The following is a 20320-nucleotide window of genomic DNA, read 5'->3' as shown; positions in this document are numbered from 1 at the left end:
CCACCACCGCCCGGCTTGTTTGAAGTTCTATAGGCTTCTTGAATGCTCTTTCTTTATGCATCTTTCTTTAGGTTAGGCAAGTTTTCTTCTATAATTTTGTTGATATTTACTGGCCCTTTAATTTGTAAATCTTCACCCTCTTCTATACCTATACCTATAATCCTTAGGTTTGTTCTTCTTATTGTGTCCTAGATTTCCTGGATGTTTTGGGTTACAAGCTTTTTGCATTTTGCATTTTTTTGACTGTTAAAGTCAATGTTTTCTATTATCTTCAGCACCTGAGATTCTTTCTTCTGTCTTTTGTATTCTGTTGTTGATGCTTGCATCTATGACTCCTGATTCCTTTCCAAGATTTTCTATCTCCAGAGTTGCCTCCCTTTGTGATTTCTTGTTTCTACGTCCATTTTTAGATCCTGGATGATTTTGTTCAGTTCCTTTACTTGTTTGTGTTTTCCTGTAATTTGTTAAGAGATTTTTGTGTTTCCTCTTCAAGGGCTTCTACCTGTTGACCCATGTTCTCCTGTATTTCTTTAAGGGATTTTTGTTTTTCCTCTTTAAGGGCTTCTACCTGTTGATCCAAGTTTTCCTGTATTTCTTTAAGGGAGTTATTTATGTCCTTCTTGAAGTCCTCTATCAGCATCATGATATGCTGATTTTAAATCCAACTCTTGCTTTTCCGGTATGTTGGGGTATCTGGGACTTTCTGTGGTGGGAGAACTGAGTTCTGATGTTGCCAAGTAGCCTTGGTTTGTTAGTAGGGTTCTTGTGCTTGCCTTTTGCCATCTGATTATCTCTTGCTGTATCTGGCTGGAGCTTATCCCTCCTGTGGGCCTGTAAGCCTGAATCTGTACTCCTGGGAGACCAACTGGCAGGGTCTGTGCACATAAGGCTGTGGAGTTGCCTGGCTCCCTGTTGCAAATGGAGATTGGAAGGCTCCTGTCCCAGCTGCTCTACTGAATATATGCCCTGTGTTCTCCTAGCTGTTCCCCTCCAGAGAGAAAGTGGAGAGAAAGTGGAGTTCTTACCTCCATGCTCAGAAGTGGAGGCACTCGGCCAGGGAGTGGTGGTGCACACCTTTAAACCTAGTACTTGGAAGGCAGAGGCAGGCTAGTCTCTGTGAGTTCAAGGCCAGCCAGTTCTACAGAGTGAGTCGCGGGACAGCCAGGACTACACAGAGAAACCCTGGCCAGGGGATGGGATGGGGTGGGGTGGCAGGACAAGTTAAAGACCATCCTCAGCTACACAAGGCCAGTCTGAGCTACATGAGACTCTGTCTCAAAAAAAAAAAAAAAAAAAAAAAAAAAAAAAAAAACCTGGAGGCACTGCTGGGAGTTCACTCTTTCTTGGCAGGATGTGCACAGAAGGCTGCTGAGCCACTGGGCTCCCTGGTGCAAATGGTGACCAGAAGGCTCTTATCCCAGCTGCTCTACTCTTCAAAAAAGGTTTAACCAGGGCAATCAGTGATATAACAATACAATCTTCAACTATTAGCCTTTTTCTCACTTTTCACTTTCTTAAAGACATACTAACATAATTGACAAAACTGGAATTTTACTGTTTTATTTAAGAGAAAATAACATAAATTTTACTGTTATTGACATGAAGTTTTTAAAATTATAATCAGAATACCATTCTGCATTCTGCCAAAAAAAGTGTAACTAAAATCCAATGATTTCAAAATTTTAATGCCTAAATTATGAATTCTGGACAATTATTAAAAGGTCTTCTGATAGTTTGAAGGCACTCTTGTTATTACCAAAATAACTAAGTACTATTGGACTAAAACTCAAATTACAGGGAGAAATAGATTTAATATTATTAAAAAAATTATGGAAGAAGTATTGACAGCTCGAAGATAAAAAGATTGTTAATAGGGCCTAAAAGTCAAAACCAAAATAAGTAATTATCAGCTAGTGTCACAAATAAAAATAAAATATTTGATATTTAAATAACATCAAATTATTCAACTGTAGTAACAATTACTACTTTAATTGACAAAAATGTATCTTGCAGTCAGTGATAATACAAATTTTTACAGTTATTAAATAGTTCCAATAGCTAAATAGCATTAAGTAGCTCAAAAATAATAATTCAAAAAAACATAAATTGTGTTTTATTTTGTGAGGATGAAAAATCTTTTGAGGAAGAGGAAGACATTGTGCTTTGATCCTGTTCAAAAGAAAATGGAAAACTAAAGTCATCTTTTCCAGCTCCAAATGTGTGAGAAGAGTCTGATGAAAAAGAAAATGTGAAGGCATCTTCTTCTGATTTCCCAAATAAATTTCCTGAAGAATATAAATATTGAATCATCATTGTATTCATTTTATATAAAACAATCTACTAGATTACAGTATACTGCACACAATAAATAAACATTAAATCTTATCTATTTAGCAGATATTTAAATGCATTCTTCACACACATAAGGCATTGTCTTTGGTTCTATGAAAGGTAAACTCTAACTTGAGCGATACTTATAATTTGAACTCAAGTGTACAGAACACAAACTAAGGTAAAATATTTCAAATAAATAGCACTCATGTACAGAGACAGATCTGCATAACAAACAGTAATCCATAGGAAACATAAATCCATTCAAGTTATCAGGGGCACTAAAAAAATAACAAAGATAAACAAGAGTTCATGAAAATGTGCTTTCAATGACTACTGAATGTCTCACTATAGAATGTAGACTTAAATAAGTAAGAGGAAACCATTAAGTATTGTCACATACAGCTATAACATGACTTAAGCTGCTTTGTAAGGTTATTTTAGAAAGCATGTACAGAATGGATGAAAAGGAGCATCTAGAAGTAATGAACACCAACAGGTGAAAATATAGTCTCCAACAGTTAGAGAGAAAATGTCCTTTACCTATCACCACAGCAGTGGATATGGAGAGGAAAAGTGCTGCATCTGAGATGCTGCATAGGTCAGATTTATCCAGCTATTATTTATTGCATAATTACAAAATATGGTTATAGCAGTATTCAAAACTTTTGACAAATCTATGAAAAGAGTTTCCCACAGTTTTGAAAGAAAATTTATAAATCAATATCACTTGTAGATTTGTTTATTGACTGCAAGGATTGGCACAAGAAAAACATACCAGTTTTCATTCATTATTCATTATTTAAAACTGAAAGTAAAAATATTTTTCACTCTTTAAAATCAGCTATTACTCAACAGTTTAAAATTTACAGCAATCAAATGGCTTATCTGAAACAAGTGGCATAAAGCATTTTCTCCATATACAGAGCTAGTTAGTTGGTAACTTAAACAGAAAATGTTCTTTGTGCTACTTTGAAATTTATGAATTTTTAACATCATTATTTCACTTTAAACAAAGGTCAGTCAAGCAACAGTCAGACACTGGCTATCCTGTAATCAGGATGAACTATTACAGATATTTGAGTTCTCTCACTGCCTTTTAATTTTTTTCTTTACCAACTTCATTTTCTAACCATAAGACTTTAAATAGACAAAAAACATAGATTCTGAAAGAAATAAAATCTTGAATTTCCCTTTGCATAAATGAGTTTTATTTTCTTTTTAAGAGTTCCTATGAAGTTTTCATAAAGTTCCTAATCACTCTATAAACAAATGTATACTGTTATATAAAACAGTATTTTAAGTGCTCTGAGAAATTCAAAGGTAAATATAAAGCAAATCCTTATCCTAAAAGATTCAGAGAATGTTTTTATATATTCATAGGTACTTAATGATATTATGTAGAATATAAACATTTTTTAAAAAGATTCATAAAAGTGGAGAGATTATTTTGGGAATGGAAGGTAGAAAACGGAAATAAAGATTTTATGGATGAGAAGTTACTCTTCAAAGATAAAGATGGAATTTGGAGGTTGCAAGAAACAAGCAGGTAAAATGTATGAACATACTTAAGATTATGTTGAACTCTTTAGTCTGACCAAAGACAGGTAATTTTGTTTTTAAAGTTAAGTTAGAGAAGTAAGAAGATGGTGACAGTCAATGAAATCCACTTAAGTGTTTGACAATGCAGATGGTAGTCAGCATTATGCTTAAAGAAGGTGAAGATGTGATTTATAGGTAAGCCAAGAAGACAAAAACATCAATTAGGATGTTATTACAATATCTCATGTGAATGGTTATGAGTTGGAAACACAGTAATATCACTAAAAATAGAACAAAATATTTCTAAAAACTGATAAAGCTTGATGCCTAGTTGAAGTTAATTATAACAACAGAGAGAGAAGTTAAAATTATTGCTGATACTCTAAATCTTGACAAGCAGAATAATGGAGATAACCATCAGGGATATCAAAAGGAGAATAGCATTTATTTCAGATATACTGGGTTTTAATGTCAAAAAGGTATATTAGATAAAGAGCTTATCATTATTCAATCAGAAACACAAGCCTAGAGTTTGGAAAAGGTTTCACAGCTATCAGTTTCTACTTAAATCATTTTAATAGCATGCTATCATCTTTCTGCATTTACCCTTCTTATACAGTGTGTTCTCCATATAGCAATCCACAGAATCTATTTAAAAAAATCCCATCAGATCATTTCAGTCATTTGCTCATAACTCTCCAGTGGCTACCTACATTATTTAGGAAAAAAAAAATCTGAAGATTTTAATGGTCAAAGGGTCAAACATGATTTATTCCTTCTCACACTTATGACTTATTTTTTCTGCACTATTCTCCTTCCTCTCCATTTTTTTATGCTCCAAATACAAGGGCACCCTCATTTGTAAAAGAAACTTTACTAAAGCTCAAAGCACACATTGCACCTAACACAATAATTTTGGGTGACTTCAACACTCCACTCTCCTCAATGGACCGATCAGGAAAACAGAAACTAAACAGGGACAGAGTAAAACTAATTGAAGCTTTAGACCAATTGGATTTGACGGATATTTATAGAACATTTCACCCTAAAGCAAAAGAATATACCTTTTTCTCAGCACCTCATGGTACCTTCTCCAAAACTGACCATATAATTGGTCACAAGAAAGACCTCAACAAATACAAGAAGATCGAACTAATCCCATGCCTCCTATCAGATCACTATGGTGTAAGAGTGGTTTTCAATAGCAACAAAAACAACAGAAAGCCCACATACACATGGAGGCTGAACAATACTCTACTCAATGACACCTTGGCCAAAGAAGAAATAAAGAAAGAAATCAGAGACTTTTTAGAATTTAATGAAAATGAAGGCACAACATACCAAAATCTTTGGGACACAATGAAAGCAGTGCTAAGAGGAAAACTCATAGCCCTGAGTGCCTCCAAAAAGAAAATGGAGAGAGCATATACTAGCAGCTTAGGGACACACCTGAAAGCCCTGGAACAAAAAGAAGCTATTTCACCCAGGAGGAGTAGAAGACAAGAAATCATCAAACTCAGGGCTGAAATCAATCAAGTGGAAACAAAGAGAACCATACAAAGAATCAACGAGTCCAGGAGCTGGTTCTTTGAGAAAATCAACAAGATAGATAAACCCTTAGCCAGACTGACCAAAGGGCACAGAGAAAGTATCCAAATCAACAAAATTAGAAATGAAAAGGGAGATATTACAACAGAAACTGAGGAAATCCAAAAAATCATCAGATCCTACTGCAAAAGCCTATACTCAACACAACTGGAGAATCTGGAGGAAATGGACAATTTCCTAGACAGATACCAAATACCAAAATTAAATCAGGACCAAATAGATCACCTAAACAGTCCCATAACCCCTAAAGAAATAGAAGGGGTCATAGAAAGTCTTCCAACCAAAAAAAGTACAGGACCAGATGGTTTCAGTGCAGAATTCTATCAGACCTTCAAAGAAGACCTAACACCAATACTCTTCAAACTATTCCACAAAATAGAAACAGAAAGAACCCTACCCAATTCCTTCTACAAAGCCACAGTTACACTGATACCAAAACCACACAAAGATCCAACAAAGAAAGAAAACTTCAGACCAATCTCCCTTATGAACATCGATGCAAAAATACTCAATAAAATTCTTGCCAACCGAATCCAAGAACACATCTCCATTTTAATCATACATTTTACCTGCTTTTCACTGACTATACCAGGCATGCTATCATGTAAGACCTTTTCAATCTTTGCCTAGAATATGTTTTCCAGTAGCTACTATGTCCATCTCCTTGTGCCTCTATTCATTTTTTTTTTTTTGAGACAGGGTTTCTCTGTGTAGCCCTGGCTGTCCTGGAACTCACTCTGTAGACCAGGTTGGCCTTGAACTTAGAAATCCGCCTGCCTCTGCCTCCCAAGTACTGGGATTACAGGCATGCTCCACCACTGCCCGGCTCAAATATCTTTCATTGATGTGTTCCCTAATTCCCTTGTAGCACACCAACCATTTTCCTAAACCAACTATTTCCTAGTCTTATTCTGGTTTACTTTTCTTCTTAGTATTTAGAAGTTAACTCAAGCCAGGGCTGAGTCAAACCAACATGGAATGATGACTTAAGAATTTCACTTCTCATAATAATATTTTCTTAGAAAACAGGATTAGGGGTAAATGTTGAATGTTGCTTCTGCCAACTGTGCTGTGTAAGAATACATGTGAATTAGAGAAGCTATGAATTAGCATATAGGCATGACTAAAATGGAATAAATGACTGATGGGAAACTGAAAGTGTAGCTTTTGTGTGTCAAGGTGATGTACATGCTCCATGTGTCTTGTCCATAGCAGTATGACATGTTCAATGTGGATGAGGTAGCAAAAGAAATCTTATCATTTGGGTAACCGACAGGTTCTCAGTAAGACAAAAGACACTATACACACTGTTATTTCTTACTTCACATCCTTCTACAAAGTAAATATATAAAAATTATAATATGAATCTTACTAACTCTTAAAGTCCATAAACTATTTAGTGCATTAGTATCATATGCATAAATAATATTATATACGTTTATTTGTCTATCTTCTATCTCTCCCAACAGAATACAAGCACTATGAGGATTCTGAATTCTTGCCACTATTCTGTCACCAAAGACGAAAGCAATACCTGGTAACAAATGAAATACATACACATATACAAATATTGACTGAATTAACTAACCAACGAATAAAGGAAAAAGGGCTACCCAATAAAAAGTATGCACCAAGATAAAACAATTTCTAAAAGAATGGGAATAATTAATGTTAAATTATTTAAAAGCACTAAATATGATAAATATAAGATATGCATAACATTTGATAATTGAGAAGTCAGTAATATTGAAGAAAACAGGCATTGGCAGAGTTGTGAAAGATGGTTAAGTGCTGAAAGAATGAAGAAGAAAAGAGGGCAGGAGTAAGGGAAATGAGAACAGAGAGAACAGTTACTACTTTTACTGTGTGATGAGACTATAGCACTGTCTACTGAGTTAACAGAGTCTACAAGCAAATGTTTTTAAATAAGTAAACGGAGTGACCCCCATCTCAAATCAATTAGAAATAAACCAACCTATCTTTCTTTCAAACAAACTTTCCTACCACGGAGGAAAGTTAATATATTTTACATGTAGAAAACTTCAAAACACTTACCAATTCCTTGCTGTGATGAAGGAGGATTTAGATTTACTGCAGAGTAATGTTCATTAAACTGGAAAATAATTTCCATTATCTATTACTTGTAAAATCCAAAGAACAGTTCATATAGCATTATACTTGACACTAGAGCCTGTACTTTTAGCATATAATATTAAGGTAGACATAACAGTAACTTTCTACATAGCATATTACAAGACTTTAAAAAGTCTGTCTTTGGGCTCAGGATGTAACTCAGTGGTAGAATCCTTGTTCAACATACATGAGGTTCTTGGTTCAATCTCTAACATTAGATGAATAAATTTGTCATTTGCTTATATTAAACCAAGGATTGATGTGGAATGTGTGACTCAGTGGTAGAGTGCTTGTTTATAGTACTACTCCTGAGGCTTAGGGTTGAGTTTCCAGCACTGCAATAAATGAATAAATATATAGGAGCAAGGGGGGCAGCGGCGGCGGTGGCAGCAGCAACAGCAGCTGGTCCAGCGGAAGAGCCATCAGCAGAGTCTCTCCGACATCTTGGATCTCCGGCGCCAGAGAAATCAGACAGATTGAGGTATGCAAATATAACCCAAGGCCAACATCGTGGGGTGGGGGGGTGTCTAAGCCCGAGGGTGTTGGCCTGCACACACACTCTGCCATCCTGGTCACCTGACAGATCCAATTAACAGTTATAGCCGGAGGGGAACTTTGCTTGGGCCTTAGCCTGCCAGGCTTTTGCCTAGACTTAGGGCCTCAGCAGCTAGGCTAGCCTTGTGTGCACCAACCGGGTTGGGAGATCAGCTGCCGAGCAGAGTGACCAGCACTCAGAAAAGGTCCCGCAGCATACACCATCAGCACTCCCTGAAGGAGCAAACAGGCACCACCTGGTTCACACAGACAACCTGGGGCAAGGCACACGAGGGCTCCAAGTGTACCCAAGAAGAGGACAGCACATCAGCGATCTGTAACAGGGGAAACCTAGCCCTACAGCGTCACAGGAGGCACAAATACAAGCCAGAGACAAGACCAACTAACACCAGAAATAACAAGATGGCAAAGGGCAAACGCAGGAACACTACTAACAGAAATCTAGGCAATATGGCAGCGTCTGAACCAAACTCTCCAACATCAGCAAGTCCTGGTTACACAAACACACCAGAAAAAAAAGATTTGGATTTAAAATCACTGTTCATGATACTGCTAGAAGAACACAAAAAGGACATAAATGAATCTCTTAAAGAAATACAGGGAAACATGAATAAGCTAGAAACCCAATTAATGGAAACACAAAAATCACTTAAAGAAATTCAGGAGAATAAGGCTCAAGAGATAGAAGCCAATAAAGCCAATAAAGAAGAAACACACACACACACACACACACACACACAAACTTAAAGAAATGCAGGAGAAAGTGAGTCAAACAGCAGGAGTCATGAAAGAGGAAACACAAAAATCTCTTAAAGAATTACAGGAAAACACAAACAAATAAGTGAAGGAGCTAAGCAAAAACATCCAGGATCTAAAACCAGAAGTAGAAACAACTAAGAAATCACAAAGGGAGACAACTTTGGAGATAGAAAACCTTGAGAAGAAATCAGGGGCCATAGATGCAAATATCAACAACAGAATACAAGAGATGGAAGAAAGAATCTCAGATGCCAAAGATACCATACAAACCATTGACTCAACAGTCAAAGAAAATGCAAAATGCAAAAAGCTTGTATCCCAGAACATCCGGGAAATCCAGGACACAATGAGAAGACCAAACCTAAGGATTATAGGTATAGATGAGAGTGAAGATTTACGGCTGAAAGGGCCAGCAAATATCTTCAACAAATTTATGGAAGAAAACTTTCCCAACATAAAGAGAGATGCCCATGAATATACAAGAAGCCTACAGAACTCCAAAAAGACTGGACCTGAGAAGAAACACCTCCTGTCACATAACAATCAAAACCCCAAATGTACTAAACAAAGAATATTACAGGCAGCAAGAGAAAAAGGCCAAGTAACATATAAAGGAAGACCTATCAGAATCACACCAGACTTCTCACCTGAGACCATGAAAGCTAGACGATCCTGGGCAGATCTCATGCAGACTCTAACAGAACACAAATGTCAGCCAAGACTACTATACCCAGGAAAAATCTCAATCACAATAGATGGAGAAACCAAGATATTCCATGACAAAACCAAATTTACATAATATCTTTCTACAAACCCAGCTCTACAAAGAATAATAGGAGGAAAACTCCAATACAAGGAGGGAAAATACACCCTTGGAAAAGAAAGATAGTTACCTTTTTTCATCAAACCCAAAAGGAGATAACCACTCAAATATAAAAATAACATTGAAAATGACAGGAAGTTATAATCACTATTCCTTAATACCTCTTAATGTCAATGGACTCAACTCCCCAATAAAAAGACATAGACTAACAGACTGGATAAGAAAACAGGACCCTACATTTTGCTGCATACAGGAAACACACCTCAATGTCAAAGACAAAAACTACCTTAGAGTAAAAGGCTAGAAGACAATTTTACAAGCCAATGGTCTCAGGAAATGAGCCGGAGTAGCCATTCTAATATCAGATAAAATTGACTTTCAACCTAAAGTCATCAAAAGAGATATAGAAGGACACTTCTTGCTGGTCAAAGGAAAAATCCACCAAGAAGAACTTTCAATTCTGAACATCTATGCTCCAAATGCAAGGGCACCCTCATTCGTAAAAGAAACTTTATTAAAGCTCAAATCACACATTACACCTAACACAATAATTGTGGGTGACTTCAACATTCCACTCTCCTCAATGGACCGAACAGGAAAACAGAAACTAAACAGGGACATAATAAAACTAATTGAAGCTTTGGACCAATTGGACTTGACTGATATTTATAGAACATTTCACCCTAAAACAAAAGAATATACCTTTTTCTCAGCACCTCATGGTACCTTCTCCAAAATCGACCATATAATTGGTCACAATACAGACCTCAACAAATATAAACAGATCGAACTAATTCCGTGCCTCCTATCGGATCACTATGGAGTGAGAGTGGTCTTCAATGGCAACAAAAACAATAGAAAGCCCACATACACATGGAGGCTGAACAATACTCTACTCAATGACACCTTGGCCAAAGAAGAAATAAAGAAAGAAATCAGAGACTTTTTAGAATTTAATGAAAATGAAGGCACAACATACCCAAATCTTTGGGACACAATGAAAGCAGTGCTAAGAGGAAAACTCATAGCCCTGAGTGCCTCCAAAAAGAAAATGGAGAGTGCATACACTACCAGCTTAATGACACACCTGAAAGCCCTGGAACAAAAAGAAGCCAATTCACCCAGGAGGAGTAGAAGTCAGGAAATCATCAAACTCAGGGCTAAACAAAGAGAACCATACAAGGAATCAACGAATCTGGGAGCTGTTTTTTTTTGAGAAAAATCAACAAGATAGATAAACCCTTAGCCAGACTGACCAAAGGGCAGAGAGAAAGTATCCAAATTAACAAAATTAGAAATGAAAAGGGGGATATAACAACAGAAACTGAGGAAATTCAAAAAATCATCAGATCCTACTTCAAAAGCCTATACTCAACACAACTGGAGAATCTGGAGGAAATGGACAATTTCCTAGACAGATACCAAATACCAAAATTAAATCAGGACCAAATAGATCATCTAAACAGTCCCATAACCCCTAAAGAAATAGAAGGGGTCATAGAAAGCCTTCCAACCAAAAAAAAAAAAAAAAAAAAAAAGCACAGGACCAGATGGTTTCAGTGCAGAATTCTATCAGACCTTCAAAGAAGAGTTAACACCAATACTCTTCAAACTATTCCACAAAATAGAAACAGAAGGAACACTACCCAATTCCTTCTATGAAGCCACAATTATGCTGATACCAAAACCACACAAAGATCCAACAGAGAAAGAGAACTTCAGACCAACTTCCCTTATGAACATCGATGCAAAATTACTCAATAAAATTCTTGCTAACCGAATCCAAAAACACATAAAAATGATCATTCACCATGATCAAGTAGGCTTTATTCCAGGAATGCAGGGTTGGTTCAATATACGGAAATCCATCAATGCAATCCACTACATAAACAAACTCAAAGAAAAAAACCACATGGTCATTTCATTGGATGCTGAAAAAGCATTTGGCAAAATTCAGCATCCTTTCATGCTTAAAGTCTTGGAAAGAACAGGAATTTAAGGCCCATACCTAAACATAGTAAAAGCAATATACAGCAAACCGGTAGCCAGCATCAAACTAAATGGAGAGAAACTTGAAGCAATCCCACTAAAATTAGGGACTAGACAGGGCTACCCCCTTTCTCCTTATCTTTTCAATATTATACTTGAGGTACTAGCTTGGGCAATTAGACAACATAAGGAGGTTAAAGGGATATAAATTGAAAAGGAAGAAGTCAAACTATCATTATTTGCAGATGATATGATAGTCTACCTAAGTGACCCAAAAACTCCACTAGAGAACTCCTACAGCTGATAAACAACTTCAGCAAAGTGGATGGTTATAAAATCAACTCAAGCAAATCAGTAGCCTTCCTATACTCAAAGGATAAGCAGGCTGAGAAAGAAATTAGAGAAATGACACCCTTCACAATAGCCACAAACAATATAAAGTACCTTGGGGTGACTCTTACCAAACATGTGAAAGATCTGTATGACAAGAACTTCAAGACTCTGAAGAAGGAAATGGAAGACGACCTCAAAATATGGAAAAACCTCCCATGTTCATGGATCAGCAGGATTAATATAGTTAAAATGGCCATTTTGCCAAAAGCAATATACAAATTCAATGCAATACCCATCAAAATCCCAACTCAATTCTTCATAGAGTTAGAAAGAGCAATTCTCAAATTCATCCGGAATAAGAAAAAACCCAGGATAGCTAAAACTATTCTCAACAACAAAAGAAATTCTGGGGGAATCAGTATCCCTGACCTCAAGCAATACTACCGAGCAATAGTGTTAAAAACTGTATGGTATTGGTACAGTTACAGGTAGGAGGATCAATGGAACAGGATTGAAGATCCAGAAATGAATCCACACAACTATGGCCACTTGATCCTTGACAAAGGGGCTGAACACATCCAATGGAAAAAAGATAGCCTTTTCAACAAATGGTGCTGGTTCAACTGGAGGTCAGCATGCAGAAGAATGTGAATTGATCCGTCCTTGTCTCCTTGTACTAAGCTCAACTCCAAATGGATCAAGGACCTACACATAAAGACAGACACTTTGAAGCTAATAGAAAAGAAACTGGGGAAGACCCTTGAGTACAGGGGGAAAGTTCCTGAACAGAACACCAATAGCGTATGCTCTAAGATCAAGAATTGATAAATGGGACCTCATAAAATTTCAAAGTTTCTGTAAAGCAAAGGACACCATCAAAAGGACAAATTGGCAACCAACAAATTGGGAAAAGATCTTCACCAACCCTACAGCAGATAGAGGGCTAATATCCAATATATACAAAGAACTCAAGAAGTTAGACCCCACAAAACCAAATAACCCTATTAAAATGGGGTACAGAGTTAAACAACGAATTCTCACCTGAAGAACTTCGGATGGCGGAGAAACATCTTAAAAAATGCTCAACTTCATTAGTCATCAGGGAAATGCAAATCAAAACAACCCTGAGATTTCACCTTACACCAGTCAGAATGGCTAAGATTAAAAACTCAGGAGACAGCAGGTGTTGATGAGGATGTGGAGAAAGAGGAACACTCCTCCACTGCTGGTGGGGTTGCAAATTGGTACAACCACTCTGGAAATCAGTCTGGCAGTTCCTCAGAAAACTGGGCACCTCACTTTCAAAAGATCCTGCTGTACCACTCCTAGGTATATACCCAGAGGATTCCCCAGCATGTAATAAGGATACATGTTCCACTATGTTCATAGGAGCCCTATTTATAATAGCCAGAAGTTGGAAAGAACCCAGGTATCCCTCAACAGAAGAATGGATGCAAAAAAATGTGGTATATATACATAATGGAGTACTATTCAGCCATTAGAAACAATGAATTCATGAAATTCTTAGGCAAATGGATGGAGCTGGAGAACATCATACTAAGTGAGGTAACCCAGACTCAAAAGATGAATCATGGTATGCACTCACTAATAAGTGGATATTAGCCTGGAAAACTGGAATACCCATGACATAATCCACACATCAAATGAGGTAAAAGAAGAATGGAGGAGTGGCCCCTGGTTCTGGAAAGACTCAGTGTAGCAGTATAAGGCAAAACCAGAACAGGGAAGTGGGAAGGGGTGGGTGGGAGAACAGGGGGAGGCAAGGTGGCTTATGTGACTTTTGGGGAGTAGGGGACCAGAAAAGGGAAATCATTTGAAATATAAATAAAAAATATATCGAATAAAAAAAAGAAAGTTTCTATAAGTTCATATGTGTCTCTGCCTGATTGTGTCTAGAAAACATATTTCTTCCTGAAAGTTGGCCACTACCTCTCTATGTCTTTGATTCTTTCTCCTTTCTCTTCCACATGGATTCTTGTGCTTTGCAGTGAGGGGTGTGACATAGACATCCCATTTCTGACTGGGAATTTCTAGGTATTTTTCTGTCTACACAAACTCAATTCAAACAAAATCCCAGCATGGTAGCCAGCTAGTAGGTACAAAATCTCACTTGTAAGGGACTATTGGCCTTTGATTGCTGCTGGTGGGAAAAGAAGATAGTTTTATTTATGGACTGAGATCTAGTATACTGCCCACATTCCACGGCAAGTATCATGCTTAACAGTAGTTGACAAACACAAACTGGACTTTATTTGAGAGAGAGAGAAAGATCACGGCATTGTGTGGGTAGAGGAGTAAAGGAATATCTTGTAGGAGTTGAGGGAAGATGGTTTACATGATCAAAATGTGTTTCTTGAAATTCTTATAAAATTAATAAAAGCATTATTTTTAAGTGAGACATGACATGTTATCTGTACAGTATTCCTTTATAGTATCAGATAGAATAGCTCTTCAGTATTTATCAACAGATTAAATTAAATTAAGCTATATTACAAAGGCTTAGTTTATTAAAATAATTAAGATAGAGAAGTCCATATTTGCCTGTTTCACAGAAGTTACTTAAGCAGTTTCTATAGTTCAGGTTGAGAATCACTTGTGTGTGTAGCATCTGAATAAGCTAAATTTGGTAGAAACAGAACGAATATAGAATGAGTATGACCTCAGAAAATTTCTATTTCTAGTCTCTCCAAGAGAATAACTGCTAAAGTATATAGACTAGCTAACATAGAAAAATATTAACTTCAATATAGATGATTTCCACAGTCACATCAGTCTCTTTGATGTAAATAGAGAAATGGGAGTGTTGGCAGCCAGACATTTTATTGAAACAACTCACTGCACATACTTACTCATACAAACATACCTACACTCAACAGTTTTTAGTAGCAACCATGAGGAAATGGTTATGTGTGTAAGTGAAATGGCATTAGTGAAAATTTTGCTGTTAAGATATTGGTTATTTATAAATGAACCATTAAAAACTATGCATTCCATATGGCTGACAAATACTGTACATAAGATATGGAGATTGTTAACTGTGACCACCACTTTTAAATGGTGTCATAATTATCTTTCATTTGTTACAGTGATTATTATTTTTTAATAATGAAAACAGTCATTCATTGATTTAATTAATTATAGCAAAATAATAGTGAGATGTTGATTAGCTTTCTAGCTAAAAATTTGGATAGTCACTTACAAACCTAAAATGATTTATGATTTTTGAGAAACATTGAATTAATTTATCTCACACTTCTAACTAAAGCACCAGAAAATGGAGAACAGAATTATGTCAAACAATTTCCACTACAATAACTTTTGAAACATATTGTTAGGTTATTGAAATTATCTTCTCTGTTTAGAAAGTATCCATGATTGACAAAATTTTATTTTATTGATCATAAACATTTCTTTACATAAAATGACTGCATCTTGGGAAATGAAGTAAAAGAACATGATACAAGAGTAGGAAATATTTTTTGAAGTTCTGGAGTAAAATATATACTAGAAATAGGATTTTGGATTACAGTGACTCAAGATAATTTACATATATAATACACTAAATGTATATAGATTTAGTTTGAATAACATGTTATTTAAATGGAAAAATTTAAAGTACTAGAGCAAGAAATTAAAGAATAATTCCAATTACTCTAGAGAAAAGGCTGAAGGAGTTGAAGGGGTTTGCAACCCCATAGGAAGAACAACAATATCAACCAACCAGAACCGCTAGAGCTCCCAGGGACTAAGCCACCAAGCAAAGAGTACACACGGAGGGACCCATGGCTCCAGTAACATATGTAGCAGAGGATGGCCTTGTCTTGCATGAGTAGGAAAAGAATCCCTTGGTCTGTAAAGGTTCGATTCCCCAGTGGAGGGGAATACCAGGGTGGTTAGGTAGGAGTGGGTGGGTGAAAGTTGGGGCACCCTCATCAAAGCAGGGGGATAGGGGAAGGGGAGAGGGGGGTTCGGGAAGGGAAACAGGGAAAGGGGATAACATTTGAAATGTGAGTACATACAATACTCAAAATAAAAATAAAAATTAAAAAAGAATAGTTATAATTAAGAAAAATAAATAAATAAAGCCTATTAACTTGATTACAGCAATATATAATATAGCTGCACTTAGAGAATCATCCATATATATTTCTTCTGAACATTTTATGGTTAATATTTTTAATTTACCTATTAAGTTTTATTGGTATAATGTCTACATTCCTTATTTTTACAATCAATAGTCTCAAATTTATCACATTCTAAATTCTTTTATTTCAAGATTTTCTAGCCTATACCACTGATTTGGCCAATCCTTATCATCCTTCTTTATTCAAAATATATGCTTCTTGCCAAAGTTATACATATTTAAGTTCATGTTACTATTATAAAAGAGAATTGATTTCTTTTGGCCTACTTTTCAAGCCTAGCACACTCCTTTTAGAAATTACTTATAAAATAAATGTATAAATAATAACAAAAGCTAAACAATTAAATACTATAAAATGTATACTATCATATCTTCTATCAATAAAGTCATAATTTTCCATTGTAATATAACAAAAACTTAAGCCACATAAAATTCTTAGGTTTAGGTATTTAAATAAACAATAACAAGAAAATACTTATTGTACTATATAGCATTAGTAAGTGATACTTCTGAAATGATTTATGTGTATAAACTCATTTAATATTTATAAACTCTATGGCAGCCACTGTCATTATTTCTATTTTGCAGAGAAGGAATTGAATTATTTTCACCAATTTCCATGCACTCTACATTTCTGAGTACTGAATGGGATTCCATGTGTAGTTTTAAATACTATATTTTATTGCACAGTCCCATTAACATATAACTTAATATTGGGTTTAATTGCTTAACTAAGAAGTACATAATTTATAATGATTTACATCACTGAAAAGTAGAAACATTGGTGGAAATTCCTCAGAACTTTTAAAATTAACTAATGAAAGTATTACCACGTACATACATATAGCTGAAAATACTAATATGACTTGATAACATTATGAATTAAGTAAGAATATGTAGTTTTTTTATATTGAAAACAAATGTGTTATATTGTAACACATCTATATAACCAAATTCATCTTAATCTATCTTTAATCACAATTTAGATCATCCCTACCTTAAGGGTTTTGGTCTTGGATTTTTTTTTAAACTTTAATTGGATTTGATTTGAGTGCTGGAAATCAAGCTCAGGACCTCATGAACAGTAGGCAAGCACTCTACCACTATGTGAGCCATATCCCAGCCAAGATTTTTATTTATTTGTATTTGTTTGTGTGTGTGTGTGTGTGTAGATGCTCTTAGAGGCTGGAGGCTAGAATGCTGTTGGATACCCTAGGACTAAAGAATCACTGATTTAGGTGCTGGAAACTGAACTCAGAGCCTCTGAAAGGCAGCAAATGATCCTAGTTGCCGAATCATCTTTCTGGTCTCAAGAGTTTCTTTTCTTTTAATAAAAAATATGAATCTTGGTTTTCTGAAGTTAAAAATGAGAAGGTCATAGGGAACTCTGCTATAATTATCAATACTCAGAACTTTTTTTCCCATTGAAGGTGTGAACCATGCCTCAAGGACACTAGTCAAGCACTATACCACTGAGTTTTTTTTCAAAGTTGCCCCTGTAAATAGTCTGTCCCAAGAAAATTTGGTACTAAAGAACTAAAATTGCCTAAAGCTAGAATGTACAATTTTTAGAAATAAAAATTTGGTTCTTGCTTTACCTGATCTGATGAGATTTCTGAATCAGATACAGAAGAATCAAATAAATTAAGTCCAGGTGATCTAGATGTATAACTCATAAGAAATGAAAATCCAGGAGAATCCTTTTGTTTCTGTCCTTCAGATGGTGCATTTTTAGTTCTGTTACAGAAAGATTTAAAATTCATCAAAATGTTGTAACTGTATTACTAAACAATGCAGACGGGGAAGCACCAAAAGCAATGGTGTAGAGGTAGGAATTTGCAAATGTAGGTTTTAAGGTGACAAATTTATGAAGAAAGGATATTTGGGTGAAGAATATAAATACAAATTTGGGGATAATAATTGTGAATACTTAATAAGAATATGTTGTCAGGCACTATTCTAGGTACTTACACAAGTGTAATTTATTTCTCTCCATAATCCATCAAAACAAAGCATTGTTAATACCATTTTCATTTACAGCAAATACTTCTGAAGTTTAGCAATATTAAGAGATTTACTTAAAGGAATAGCAAGACACTGAAATTCAGATGCAGGAGTTCACACTGAAAATCCCGGCTCTCAACCCTGACACTGTCTTCAAGACCTTGAAAACTAGTCATAAGACATGTTTTAATGAGAAGTCAGACATTACAAAATATTACGACAAACTATAAATGATCTGCAATGAGAAGACAAGACAGTATATAATACAGAGCCAGAGTAGTCAGCAGAGTAAATTTCAAGACAACCAGGGCTACACAAAGAAACCCTGCCTTAGAAAAAAACCAACCAACCAACCAACCAACCAACCAACCAACCAACCAACCAACCAATTCAATTTTAACACTGTTTGTATTACCCATGATTCTGTTTTGTCGTCTATAAGATAAAAATTTTAATGTAGCAATGATTCATAAAGCCTATATTAATATAAAAAGATCATAGCATAAAGTGTCCAACAGCTGCTTGCACACAGAGCTCTATAAAGTGGATTTTTGCTTTTGTTTTTGTTTTCTATGGATGAACTGTAGCTTAGGCCAGAGTGTGCACTGAGCATGAATGAGACCTTAGATTCATTCCCTAGCCCCACCAACCCATAGACAAACATGTACAACTATTTATTAATATGTCAGCCTGACAATACTGCCACAGCTATCCTTATAATCATAAATGAATAATATACTTTTATAGATCATGTTATCATCCAGAGAATGATCAACATTCATTCAATTTCAAGATCTTATGATAAACTCTATTTTGAATATTTTTTTCTTGAGTCAAACGCATGACATTCAAACAAAATTTTACTAGCAATTTAAAATACCCATGTAGAACACAGGTGAGAGATTTTGCCTGGTGAAGCAAAATCTGATTTATGTCTTAGAAGAACTTAGGGCTCAGTGTTAAGGAACAGACTGAATGAAACCCAAAGATTCAATGCAGCACTACTTTCTTGGCTACAAACCTTAAATCAGTGTTTTTCATAGTTGTATATTCATATTGGAGGCATTTAAAGAAAATGGGAACCCTTGCTTCAGACATTACACATATGGAAACTGACCACTGAAACATTACTCCATCAATAGTCTGTAATCACCATATATTACAGTAGTTCTTGAGCTTGACTTTAATTTTTTCACATCTTTTATCCTTTGTAAAAATCTTTTTCTTAAAGATTTACTTATTATTATATGTAAGTACACTGTAGCTGTCTTCAGACACTCCAGAAGAGGGAATCAGATCTTGCTACAGATGGTTGTGAGCCACCCTGTGGTTGCTGGGATTTGAACTCAGGAACTTTGGAAGAGCAGTCAGTGTTCTTAACCGCTGAGCCATCTCTCCAGGCCCCTTTGTAAAAATCTTAAGCCGCCATATTGTCACACTGGATACTCAGGCTCTTTATCATCTTCACTTTAACAAAAAAACCCAACCATCAAAAATACAAACAAAAAACAGGGAGTAGAGTCTTTAGTAATTATCACTATAAATTACTTGTGTAACTCAATATATAAATAAATAAATTAGAATTATTAATAAAAATCATACATTTCAAAGAAGGGGCTTTTAGGGAACTGCATTTTCTCCACAGATTCAGGCGTCTTCAGAGCTTCAGGAGTTCTTAGAAATGAAGGAGTATCAGGAGTTTGTGGAAAATTCTCAGCTCTGTCTTCTTCAACACTATTATTTTCTATTGACTTTCCAAAGTGTTCTATGTATAGGGTCTGTAAATGGAAAGTAACAGAAAAATTGTAACAAGGACTATTATTTAAAAGAACATACATATACTGCATAAGGTAGAATGTACCACATTATTCTGTTATCACTTCACAGATAAGTAAAATTAGAACTGGTGAAGTGATATTTTATGTGTGTGTGTGTGTGTGAACTACTTTCCGACATATATATACACATACATATATATGTAGGAAAGTAGTTATTTTATAAATGAATTCTTCTCTTATTCCCAGCTCCATTTTGCTTAACACTATATAAAAAAATTAAATGATAACGAAAAACAATGC

At 35.5% G+C, this 20320-nt stretch overlaps 1 protein-coding gene across 1 annotated transcript in view; it reads right to left on the bottom strand.

Moving 5' to 3' along the window:
- Nucleotides 1-2091: 2091 nt before the first annotated feature.
- C6H14orf39 (chromosome 6 C14orf39 homolog) overlaps nt 2092-20320 on the bottom strand; it is a 43310-nt gene continuing 25081 nt past the window's right edge. Inside the window, exons 14-17 of the mRNA XM_052186720.1 lie at nt 19845-20020; nt 17837-17981; nt 7537-7594; nt 2092-2285 (exon numbers count right to left, since the gene is read on the bottom strand). Of these exons, the coding sequence (XP_052042680.1) occupies nt 2092-2285; nt 7537-7594; nt 17837-17981; nt 19845-20020 (573 nt within the window). The remainder of the gene's footprint in view (nt 2286-7536; nt 7595-17836; nt 17982-19844; nt 20021-20320) is intronic.

The sequence above is a fragment of the Apodemus sylvaticus genome, chromosome 6 (genome assembly GCF_947179515.1).
Source record: "Apodemus sylvaticus chromosome 6, mApoSyl1.1, whole genome shotgun sequence".
Lineage (NCBI taxonomy): Eukaryota > Metazoa > Chordata > Mammalia > Rodentia > Muridae > Apodemus > Apodemus sylvaticus.
The sequence above is the reverse complement of the archived record's forward strand: the minus strand, read 5'-3'. Positions and strand labels throughout refer to the sequence as shown.